The sequence below is a fragment of the Rhyacophila brunnea genome, unplaced genomic scaffold, assembly GCF_057557595.1.
Source record: "Rhyacophila brunnea isolate RB1 unplaced genomic scaffold, BYU_Rbru_1.0 scaffold_23, whole genome shotgun sequence".
Classification (NCBI taxonomy): domain Eukaryota; kingdom Metazoa; phylum Arthropoda; class Insecta; order Trichoptera; family Rhyacophilidae; genus Rhyacophila; species Rhyacophila brunnea.
The window spans coordinates 12,908,785-12,920,946 of NW_028232893.1; the positions used below are offsets into that span (position 1 = coordinate 12,908,785).

At 34.3% G+C, this 12,162-nt stretch overlaps 2 protein-coding genes across 2 annotated transcripts; both read left to right on the forward strand.

Moving 5' to 3' along the window:
* Nucleotides 1-320: 320 nt before the first annotated feature.
* LOC147069527 (uncharacterized) lies at nucleotides 321-1,723 on the forward strand. Its single transcript, XM_085950648.1, has 2 exons — nucleotides 321-405; nucleotides 753-1,723. Exons 1-2 carry the CDS (start codon nucleotides 394-396, stop codon nucleotides 1,341-1,343), a joined length of 603 nt encoding a protein of 200 aa, XP_085806774.1. The 5' UTR covers nucleotides 321-393; the 3' UTR covers nucleotides 1,344-1,723.
* Nucleotides 1,724-9,001: 7,278 nt separating this feature from the next.
* LOC147069528 (uncharacterized) lies at nucleotides 9,002-11,696 on the forward strand. Its single transcript, XM_085950649.1, has 2 exons — nucleotides 9,002-9,081; nucleotides 10,876-11,696. Exons 1-2 carry the CDS (start codon nucleotides 9,070-9,072, stop codon nucleotides 11,461-11,463), a joined length of 600 nt encoding a protein of 199 aa, XP_085806775.1. The 5' UTR covers nucleotides 9,002-9,069; the 3' UTR covers nucleotides 11,464-11,696.
* The last annotated feature ends 466 nt before the right edge of the window (nucleotides 11,697-12,162 follow it).

The following is a 12,162-nucleotide window of genomic DNA, read 5'->3' on the forward strand; positions in this document are numbered from 1 at the left end:
AAATTCAGAGAGATAGAAAAAAGGAATGTAAATATTTTTTTACTATAGCAAAAACCATTCTATTAATAAACAAACTGACAAAATAGTATTTTCCGTGTGTATAGTAATGATCACAAAGTCTATGTTGACCTCGTAATTTTCATTCAAGAACATTATATGCGATAACAGCTGACACAACAACGAGCACAACAGAAACCGTGGATGATGGTACTTATTTTGAAGAGAATGTATCGGTTGGAAATCCGCCCTCCCCCTCTTACGGACGACGAGGGCTGCTGCATTTTGCTAGTATAAATACTCCGACGCTGCATCGATATGGCACAAGCAGTTTTCAATTCAGAAAAGGCTTAGCAGTTTATTTCGATTGTAACCAATCACAAAATCAAATTCAAAATGAACCCACTGGTGAGTTTATAATACGCAACTGATACTATTACGTCCGCCTTTCTACCTTTGACCTCAAATTGTTTTTTTAATCAATATAGATTTAATATCATAATCTAATATCACACTATTTATTTTATTAACTTTATCATCTTATATTTTATACTACAAATAAATATAAATTTAACATTGAATCAACATCGTGCTAATTAAGTGGCATAAAACTCTTTTAATGAAGTCTATTATAAACGTCCTTACATGAACACTTATTAATTTTCCTATAATGTAAATATAATAATATGTATTCAGTGAAACATATTTTTAATATAACATTAGTATAAAAGGTATACCTATTTGTTTTCATACAGTTCGCCTTCACTTTCCTGTGCGTCGCCGCCATGGCGTCAGTATCCGGATACGGTCATGGATACGGAGGACACTATGGCGCCCACCATGGAGCCGCTCCCTTGGGACATGACGGTCAAGTTGTAGACACCGCTGATGTTGCCCACGCCAAGGCTGCTCACTTCGCCGCTGTCGCCGCCGCTTCTCATGGTGCCCATGCCGGAGCTTATGGTGCTCATGGTGGAGCTTATGGTGCCTGGGGTCATGATGGTGCGTGGGGAAATGATGGTGCGTGGGGAAATGATGGTGCTGCTCACTACGGAAATGCTTGGGGTCATGACGGTGCTTATGCCCATGGTGCCGCTCATGGTCATGATTCTCAAGGACTCCACATCTACGGCCCAGCTCCTCTTGGTCATGACGGTCGCGTCGTAGACACCGCTGCCGTTGCCCACGCCAAGATCGCTCACCACGCCGCCTTCAACAACGCCGCTCACGAAAACCACGCTGGAGCTCACGCTTCTTGGGGAGTCGGTGCTCATGGAGCTCATGGTGCCCATGGTGCTTATGGTGCCCATCATTATGGCTCCGCTTATGGACATGGTGCCTGGTAATTTATTCATTTTAACCAGTACCTAACGACCAAGCAGATGCTGTTAAGATGACGATTAATATTTATTCAAGATCAGTATCCACTGTCAAAGTCTAAATGAATGTAAATATATCTAAAAAAACCTCATATATTATAATATAATCATTAATTTTCAAAAAAATCTATGTATGGTGTAAATATTTTCAGTATATAATATATAGTTTTTTTTCTGTATTACTTGTTTATATAAAAGACAACCTGTGATTAATGCAATACGAAATAAATCGAAAAAAAATAACTCATGTGACTCATTTCACGTCGGACACAATGAAAAAATATGATACAAATGTCTTTCCCCATTATGCTATATCATTATAAAACCCCGTATGGAATTAAATAATTATTTTCAATAACTCTAGTTTTAAGTTTCAAGAGATTTTCTTATTAGTAATAATTTATCAGATAATTATGGTATATTATACTTGTTTGATAATCAAAAATCAATTTGCATTACTTATTTTAAGCTATGTTCGATTCTAATAAGCTATGCGATTCCATAGAGGTCAATTGACAGATTTTTGATTCCGCATTGTTCAGAATGCACTTAATTATTTTAATACAAAAATGTAATTATATTACAAAATCGAAAATTTAAGACAATTAAAGCATAAAAAAATTAAAGATAATAGGAAGCTGTAGATATTAACAATATGTAAACAACGGCGTAGTGAAAAGAAAGTATCTTTACGAAATCTATCTTCAAAACGAGTTTATTAATAATATACATAATTTGAAAACAACTTATGCATATTCACACTAGAAAAAATCATTTTGCAGAAAAAAAAATACATCACCCAACGGGACTTGAACCTGTATCTGCTGGATTCGCGCCAGTCTGCCTTTCCAATTAAGCTATGGGCATCTTAGTTAATCACCACGATTTTAACAAGTAGTTGTAACATACTTAGTTTATTGAATTACGTTATAATGTTGGCTCTCGGTTTTAGTATATCAAATTGAAGTAGGTAGATTTTTCTAGTGTGTATATGCATGAGATGTTTTATGTATATTCAATTTATAGAATGTTACATTCTCAAATCTTGTGTCTTATTCGTTGAATATAAAAATTGTTTATTGAGTTTATCAATGTTAACATTTTTATTATGTTAATATGATAATGTCACACTACTATCAAAACTATTATAGTAGATCTCCTAAAACTTGGTTTAGTAAACATTGTAAAATAAAGCGAGATGTAATAGTGACAATAGCTATAAGCAGGACAGGGCATTACAGTCTCAACGAATCATTGTACAAAATTAAAGTGGTGGATAGCCCTCAGTGTCAGTGTGGGCATCCCAATCAAGATCTTAACCACATTGTCTGGCAATGTGATGCCTATGACCAGGGGTGAGAGGGTGTTAATGAATAAATTGGGAAAATGCAGGTTATACCCTCCTTTCACGATTAATTCGTTCCTGGCAAAACCAAATATTTCAGTTATGAAAATTGTACATTAATTTCTCTAAAAATGTAACGTAAATGTCTAGTATATAGTGTAACAAAAATGTGATTCTGTATTATTAATAATGTAAGTATTTATGTCTGTAGTTAAAAAAGTGTATGTATGCTTTTGTAAACCATTGTAAAGCAGAATAGCCTTCCATTCAGAGAAGAGCTCAATTGCTTCCAAATAAAGAAAGAAAAAAATATATATATGATAATGTAATATATACATATAATAATTCGTGATTCAATTGGGATAGAACACAGACCTTAAATACACTTTTTTGACAGCTGCGTTTAACACTTATACCATCAATAATTACTAAAACTGCATTGCCATATTACATAGCACAGGAGATAGAAGGAATGTTATCTTTGAATAAACGTATTGTTATATTTGGTTGTCTAGCATATTTTAGTTTTTGATTGTTTGCATTTGAGTAATTATCTAAAAAATGTATTCAAACGTGTAGTATTTAAAAAAAATAACATACCAAAATTTTTAATTAGTCGGGAGTAGGACACAGAATTTTGTATAATTATGTTATTCCAATAAAAAATGAAAAATCGGTGTGTGTGCTTGTGTACGCGCGTTAGAAGTTATACTTCTTTGGCGTAACAAAACAAAAACAAAACTTGTGATAAACTAGATTCTTCGACTTGCTCTTAATTATCTTGTTAAATTATACACTAAAGAAAAAAAGACCGCTTATTGGAACGCCGTTGGTTTATTTCTATACATTTTAACTTATATTACTAAATTATATAATTATTTATCGTTATTTTTATTTTAAAGTAACATCCACTATGACGTTAAATAGTTTGTTTACGTAAGGAATTGCAAATGGTCGACAAAAATAAATTTGCTGCCTAGGCAACGGAACAATTGTAAACTATAATATTATACTGTATAATCGTCATGATTGCAGTATCATACTGTGGCGTAAAGGTAGTTCGTTCAGCTGATAACCGAACAATCGGTGGTTCGAATCCAATCGAGTGCGTTTTTTTTTCGTGTGACAAAATAAATTATGTGTTACATGTCACACGCCAAAAATACGCTCTGATCTGATTTTTAAACGCAAATAAAGAAGTTTAACTTAAAAAAAAAATACATACAATAACACTCCCCATTTAAAACCAACGATATTGTTTCGTATTTTTGGCATGTTTATTCGTGTTAATAAATACAACAAATTTTGCATGTAAGTATTCAATTTTATTATTATTAAAAAGTACTAAAATTTAGTTTCCGTTTTTATACAGGAATGCCAGTTGCACATTTTTAAATTTAGAAAAAGATTCTCCATTTGTAATACTAATACCCTATTTAAAGAAAAAGTATACCGAGGCAAACCTGATACTATGTCTATCGAGTTTCGTAACTGTATGTCAAATATTTCCAGAGATATAAGGTTTCAAATATTTAAATGTAATAAAAAGAAATAGAAGCAATATTAGTAAACGAGTAAATATTACAATTATGATTGAGCTAAGTAGACCTTATTTAAATACTTTATAAAACAATTTTCACCTAAACTCATCTTCATGTAGGTAGAATATATAAATATCAGAAGTAAAGCAGGTTTGTTCTGTGCCTTGTGAGAACTCATAACTGATGTTTCCAATTTCTAAGATAGTATTTAGGTCAACACTACCAAGAATATAAGAGTTCGTCAGAAAAAACATGTAGAAAAATAAAGATCTCGTCTGACTTATAGACCACGGTATGTCCGCTCACCTGACAGAAAGTTAATTAGATAAAGCCACGGATAGCATCCATACAGCCTCAAGTAAAGGAGTTTCAGGTATTTCTTCTAAACCCTCTCCACCATAAAGCCATACTTCAACTGATGCAGTGCCCAAACAATTAATAGACCCACTCTCAAGCCGACTTTGAATTAAGGAGTTATACAGATTTTTAATACTGTAACATCCGAAAAGACCCGAGAAGTATGCAAGACGAAGGCTAATATTTGTAGCACTGTTTTATAAATGGAAATCATATTAAGGTCTACTAAAGAATTTGAACTTAGATGCGCCTGTCAATTACCTACGTGGTCGCAGCTATGATATATTCTGGATCGCAACCGTTTCCTCGTATCAAGCCTATCAGGCACCATTAGCAAGAGGTGCAAGACTATCAATGCGCTCTTCAAAGACATAAACATTTTCAGTGACATGCTATTTTGTATTCTAAATTTTATTTTTCTGTATAAAATTGTACTTATGTTGTTTTTATTCTTTTTCTTCTTCTTCTTCTTCAATGGCGCTACAGCTTAAGTTGAGCCCTGGCTTCCTCCATCACCGTCTTCCAGCCGGAACGGTCCTCCGCACGTCTTTTCTAGTTCCTGATTTTTAGCAGCTGGTTGGCATCTTTTGTAATGTTATCACCCCATCGTGTGCGTGGCTTTCCCACTGGCTTTTTCCCACCTGGGTTTCCTTCGAGGACATGGCCTGCCCAGTTTGTTATTATTATTATATACTAGCTGAAGTACCCGGCTTCGCACAGGGTCGCTTCGTGGTTATATTTATCTTAGATATTTGAAAAATAATAAGAGGAAATTATTTTTTTAATATTAAAATATCTGTGTAATACAATATGGCAATATGAAAATAATTCTAATAGGAGTAAAGGTCAAACAAAGGAACACTAAATTAAAATCGAATCCAAAATATGAAAACGTAATTAATGTTATTAATATGTAGTAAAAAAAAAATCTAAATTGGATGGAACAAACAAACAACAAACTTTGTATGTTACATAATAATAATTTAGGAACCTTCGCAGGTGTGCGCACACAACTGACAAAAGTTTCATCGCATTCGGATGAATGGTATAGGAACGCATACGAATAGTAGAAGAAGATGATTTTCTAATTCTGAAATCTTCGTGGGCATGCGCATGACAACTCACCAAAGTTTCATTGCAATCGGATTAATGGTATAGGAACGCATACGAATAGAAGAAGAAGAAGATGGTTGTACTAATTCAAAAACCTTTGCGGGCGTGCGCACAACAACTGGTCAAAATTTCATCACAATCGGATGAATGGCATAAGAACACATACAAATAGAAGAAGAAAAAGATAGTTGTACTAATTCAGAAACCTTTGCGGGCGTGCGCACAACAACTGGTCAAAATTTCGTCGCAATCGGATGAATGGCATAAGAACGCATTCGAATAGAAGAATAAGATGATGGTTGTACTAATTCAGAAACCTTTGCAGGCGTGCGCACAACAACTCAACAAAGTTTCATTGCAATCGGATGAATGGTATAGGAACGCATATGAATAGAAGAAGAAGAAGATGTTTGTACTAATTTAGAAACCTTCGCGGGCTTGCGCACAATAACTGGTCAAAATTTCATCGCAATTGGATGAATGGTATAAGAACTCATACGAATAGAAAAAGATAGAATAGAAGAAAAAGAAGAAGAAAATGGTTGTATCAATTCAGAAACCTTTGCGGGCGTGAACACAACACTTAATCATATTTTCATTGCAATCGGATGAATGGTATAGGAACGCATACGAATAGAAGAAGAAGAAGGTAGTTGTACTAATTCAGAACTCTTTGCGGGCGTGCTCACAACAACTGGTCAAAATTTCATCGCAATCGGATGAATGGTATAAGAACGCATACAAATAGAAGAAGATAGAATAGAAAAAAAAGAAAATAGTTGTAACAATTCAGAAACCTTTGCGGCGTGAGCACAACACTTGATCAAAATTTCATTGCAATCGGATGAATGGTATAGGAACGCATACGAATAGAAGATAGAATAGAAGAAGAAGATGGTTGTACTAATTCAGAAACCTTCGCGGGTGTTGGCACAATTACTGATGAAAATTTTATTGCAATCGGATGAATAGAATAGAAACGAATACGAATAGAAGAATATAGAAAAGAAGAAGAAGAAGATAGTTGTACTAATTCAAAAACCATTGCGGGTGTTACCACAACAACTGACGAAGGTTTCATCGCAATCGGATGAATGGTATAGGGACCATACGAATAAAAGAAGATAAAATGAAGAAGAAGAAGAAGAAGAAGAAGAAGAAGAAGAAGATGGTTGTGCTAATTCAGAAACCTTCGCGGGTGTTGGCACAATTACTGACGAAAATTTTATTGCAATCGGATGAATGGAACAGGAACGCATACGAATAGAAGAATATAGAATAGAAGAAGAAGAAGAAGAAGATGGTTGTTTTAATTCAAAAACCATTGCGGGTGTTACCACAACAACTGACGAAGGTTTCATTGCAATCGGATGAATGGTATAGGGACCATACGAATAAAAGAAGATAGAATGAAGAAGAAGAAGAAAATGATAATTTTTCTAATTCAGAAACCTTCATGGGTGTGCATACAACCACTTACCAAAATTTCATTGCAATCGGATGAATGGTATAGGAACCATACGAATAAAAAAAAATATAATGAAGAAGAAGAAGAAGGTGATGATTTTTCTAATTCAGAAACCTTCATGGGTGTGCATACAACCACTTACCAAAATTTCATTGCAATCAGATGAATGGTATAGGAACCATACGAATAAAAGAAAATATAATGAAGAAGAAGAAGAAGATGATGATTTTTCTAATTCAGAAACCTTTATGGGTGTGCATACAACCACTTACCAAAATTTCATTGCAATCGGATGAATGGTATAGGAACGCATAAGGGACAGACACACAGACAGACAGACATACAGACAGACAGACATTCATTTTTATATATAAGTATAGCCTATACTCTTTTCGCAAGTGCAAGCAATAAGTTTACAAAGTTTTATCGCAATCGGATGAACGGTATGGCTGCGCATTAAATACGAACAAACAAACACACAAACACACAAATATTAATTTTTATATATTAGATATTCTCTTCTTCTCTCTTGTGAGGGTAATATTTGTTATAATGTAAATGTCATATTGTGAACGTCTTGAATTTTGATTTGTTATGTCCACAATACTCGTATATCAAGTTGAAGTTGACGGCAATCATCCAATAAGAGTTTCAAGTCATCAGTAGGGAGCGGATTTATATGCAACAAAAACATGATTATATGCATGCACGTATGCACTAAAACCGAAGAAATATGCAGTTAAAAATTTACATTTTTTGTGGAAAAATTTTTAATACCCACTTTACCCAATATTACTGACAAAAAATGGAATAACTAGTTAATCATTTTTCAACATAATACGATAGCAGAACAAAAAACACAAACAATGAATATAAAGTTAATCAATAACAATTTTCAAAATAGTTTTTTCACAAGTACAAATAATTGAATAATAAATGCAATGTAATCCAAACATAATTTAAAAAACAAAAACGACATACTATTCCTAAATAATACTTCTGTTTTTTGTCTGAAAAAGAAATTACAATATTTTTTTCAATATGCTCTGGCATTAAATTTTTCCACATAGGTATCTGTCAGTATTTTGTTCATATGCGGAAAACGACCTTACAACGTCCACAGAAAACTTTAAATAAATGTGCCCGTGTTGACTTCGCTTTTTCTGATAAATCCACAGCTCGGAGATGGCATTAAAAATGCAAGTACATCTAAACTATCTACCTTCCTAACATAGTTATATTTCAATAAAATAATTAAAAAAAAACTAAAATTATGAATTCTAAAGCTTTAAAATATGCACTCATGTCTCAAATATGCTTTAACGTCTCAAATATGCATTTATATGCGCAATAAAATTTAATTTTTGGATTCTGTGTCTTTCAAAACAGATTTCTGTGCAACTCTCATAACTGTGCATATACCCTAACAAAACATGCACTAGCATATAAATCAGGCCTCTAGTCATCAGTCAACAATGTAAATTTTATAAAACAGATTTAGGAAGAGCAAAAAATGGCACAAATTTTTAATTGCAGCAAAAAATTGTTCACACTTACTAGTCGTAAACCAGCGGGTTAAATGCTATTTTCCGTGTGTATAGTGTTGATCAGAGAATCTATTTTGACCTCGCAATTTTTATTCGCGTACAATATTATATGCAATAGCAGCGATTAGATCCTGTGGATGATGGTACGAAGAGAATGTATAGTTTTTGATTCCGCCCTCCCCCACTTTTCGACACCGAGGGCTGCTGCAATTTGTTTAGTATAAATACTCCGACGCTGCACCAATATGGCACAAGCAGTTTTCAATTCAGAAAAGGCTTAGCCGTTTATTTCGATTGCAATCAATCACAAAATCAATTCAAAATGAACCCACTGGTGAGTTATATTATATTACAAATAATAATACGTCCACCTTTCAAACATTGACCTTAAATTTTTATTTAACAATAATTAATATCGTTTTATTATCATAATAAGTCGTTACACACTATTCATCCCTGCGACACTATCTTAAGTTATTTTAAAATATAAATAATTTAAAAATAGAACGAATTTTAAATTGGTTATTTTATACACATAATTTAATAATTAAGTCTCAAAGTTACATTGATTTAACATCATAATAAGGCCGCCAAAAAATACCTTTCGATTTTGAAACTGATATTCTGTTATTTTTTGTTTTGAGAAAATCCCTCGCGGAAAAACATCATTTCTTGCCAATTCGTCAACATTTTAGTATCAATAATTTTTTTCGGTTTGATATATTATTATAAACCAGATACCTATTGATACATTTTTTCGATATGCACTCATGTCTCAAATATGCTCTAACGTCTCAAATATGCATTTTAGCCACATTTTCAGACAGCCGTTAACTCATCTTACGCCCACGGTGGCCGCGCGGCTTTAGCGTTAGACTATAACGCAGTGGGTCCCAGGCTCGAATCCTGGGTCTGGCAAGTACACATATTGTTTTTTCAATTTGTGTGTGAGTCAGGGTATTTATAGACCTAATAGGTTGAGCAAGTGGCTGACATCCATTTCTCGTAAAAAACAAAATCTTTTAATACAATCCTCTACTCTGTGAAGGCCCATATTATGATCCTATGAGGATCTGACATGGTCGAAAATAACTCATTTTGTGATGACACCGCAACTGACGCGTTTGCATTTGTTGGTCATTAGATATAATTAACATGATATTTAAATGTGGTAATTAAAAAGTAATTAACTGGTCAGCAGTGAATGTATTAATCATATATAAAATATTTAAATAAAGCCTATAATCAAAAGTTTAACGCCTACGATGGCCGCGCGGCTTAAGCTCGGCCTCGCAGGTCCCAGGTACGAATCCTGAGTCTGACAAAAACACGTATTATTTTTAAATTTGTGTAGAGTCTGAGTATGGACCTAAAAGGTTGAGCAAGTGGCTAACATCCATACAAAAACCTCCACTCTGTGGAGGCCCTAATGATTTTATTAGGAACGAATATCGTAAAAAAAAATCAAAAGTATATATTCGTCATAGATTTAGTCTCATTATATCACAGTATAGTGTGTTATGTGTCCTGGCTCTTCAAACCTTTATTCAGAGTTAGCCCTGTTGCACATTAAAAACGGCCTTATCTGGAAATGACAAAGCTACTTTTGAACATATTGTGTTAAGTACGATATTTTGGAATTATACCTGCTGCGCCCCATGTTAAGTAAAATTTATTGTATGCGATACCAGCTGTTATTCTCAAACTAAAATGTAGCATTCAAGCAGTGTGCGGAGAAATATTAGGTTACATGTGTTTTGTAAATAACAACAAAACCACATTGACATATTGACATGTTAAGATTCTCTAATCTGACATTTAGACCGTTCTAATCGCACATTAAACCACCTAAAATTGGGTTTACCAACTCTTTCGACCCCAGAAGATGTTTCATCAAAAACTTTACAAGCTAAATGATCCAATTTCAGTCTTTTAACATGATCAGCTTAATCGAAAAACTATTTTGAAGCTTTGATTATTTAGGGTTCCCTAAAATTCTTGGTAGATTTAAATTACCAATATTGTTTTCATTTATATTTATGCATTTATATTCTCATTGAAACGCTCTGAGAAAGTACTAAAAAATAAAGAAAATACTATAACGATAATAAAATGTCTTTTTTTATAGTTCGCCTTCACTTTCCTGTGCGTTGCCGCCATGGCTTCAGCATCCGCATACATCGGTCATGGATACGGAGGCCACTATGGCGCACACCATGGAGCCGCTCCTTTGGGACATGACGGTCAAGTTGTAGACACCGCTGATGTTGCTCACGCCAAGGCCGCTCACTTCGCCGCTGTCGCCGCCGCTTCCCATGGAGCTCATGCCGGAGCCTATGGTGCCCATGGAGGAGCTTATGGTGGAGCTTATGGCGCCGCTAACAATGGAGGTGCCTGGGGTCATGACGGTGCTGCTTACAACGGAGGTGCCTGGGGTCATGATGGTGCTTATGCCCATGGTGCCGCTCATGGTCATGATTCTCAAGGTCTCCACATCTACGGCCCAGCTCCCCTTGGACATGATGGTCGCGTCGTAGACACTGCTGCCGTTGCCCACGCCAAGGTCGCTCACCACGCCGCTTTCAACAACGCCGCTCACGAAAACCACGCCGGAGCTCACGCTTCTTGGGGAGTCGGTGCTCATGGAGCTCATGGTGACCATGGTGCTTATGGTGCCCATCATTATGGCTCCGCTTATGGACATGGTGCCTGGTAATTTCTTCATCTCCACCAGAACCTAATGACTAAGCATGATGACGATTAAGGATACTTTTATTTATTCTAGACATGTTTGTAAATATATCTCAAACAACTTCATCTTCATATATTTATTAATTCGAAAAGAAATGTTAATATGCAAGTTTATCATATTTTAATTAATGTGTGTATATTTTTTTTATTATTTTTATTTAAAAGACAACTGTGATGAATGCAATACGAAATAAATCGAAAAAAAAACATAAAACGCATTTTTGATTGTTTATTCAACATGATCCCATTATATATAATATTATGTGTACATACTTTTATTATACATGATATAAAAATACTTCCGTCTCGATTTGTAGCTTATACGTTTTTTAGGATACCTGTACATATAATATTAGCTGTTAAATTATTTTAGACCAGGGGTCGGGAATTGAAGACTCGCGAGTCTCACCTGGTTTTGTGGTACCATATTTCCAAGACAATACCGCTAAGATTACAATATTTTATCTTATTGTTTATTGTTAGAGCATAACATTTACGGAGTTCATAAATATAAATAGAAAAGTAATTCAAGCAATACAAATCGTTTCAATGTCAATATCAAGCAAATAGTTTTTTTCTTCATTTGATATTGTCACGCATAATTGAAATATAAATGTAGGATTGGAAAAGGAAAAGCTATTAAGCTTATCGTCTTGGTATTATA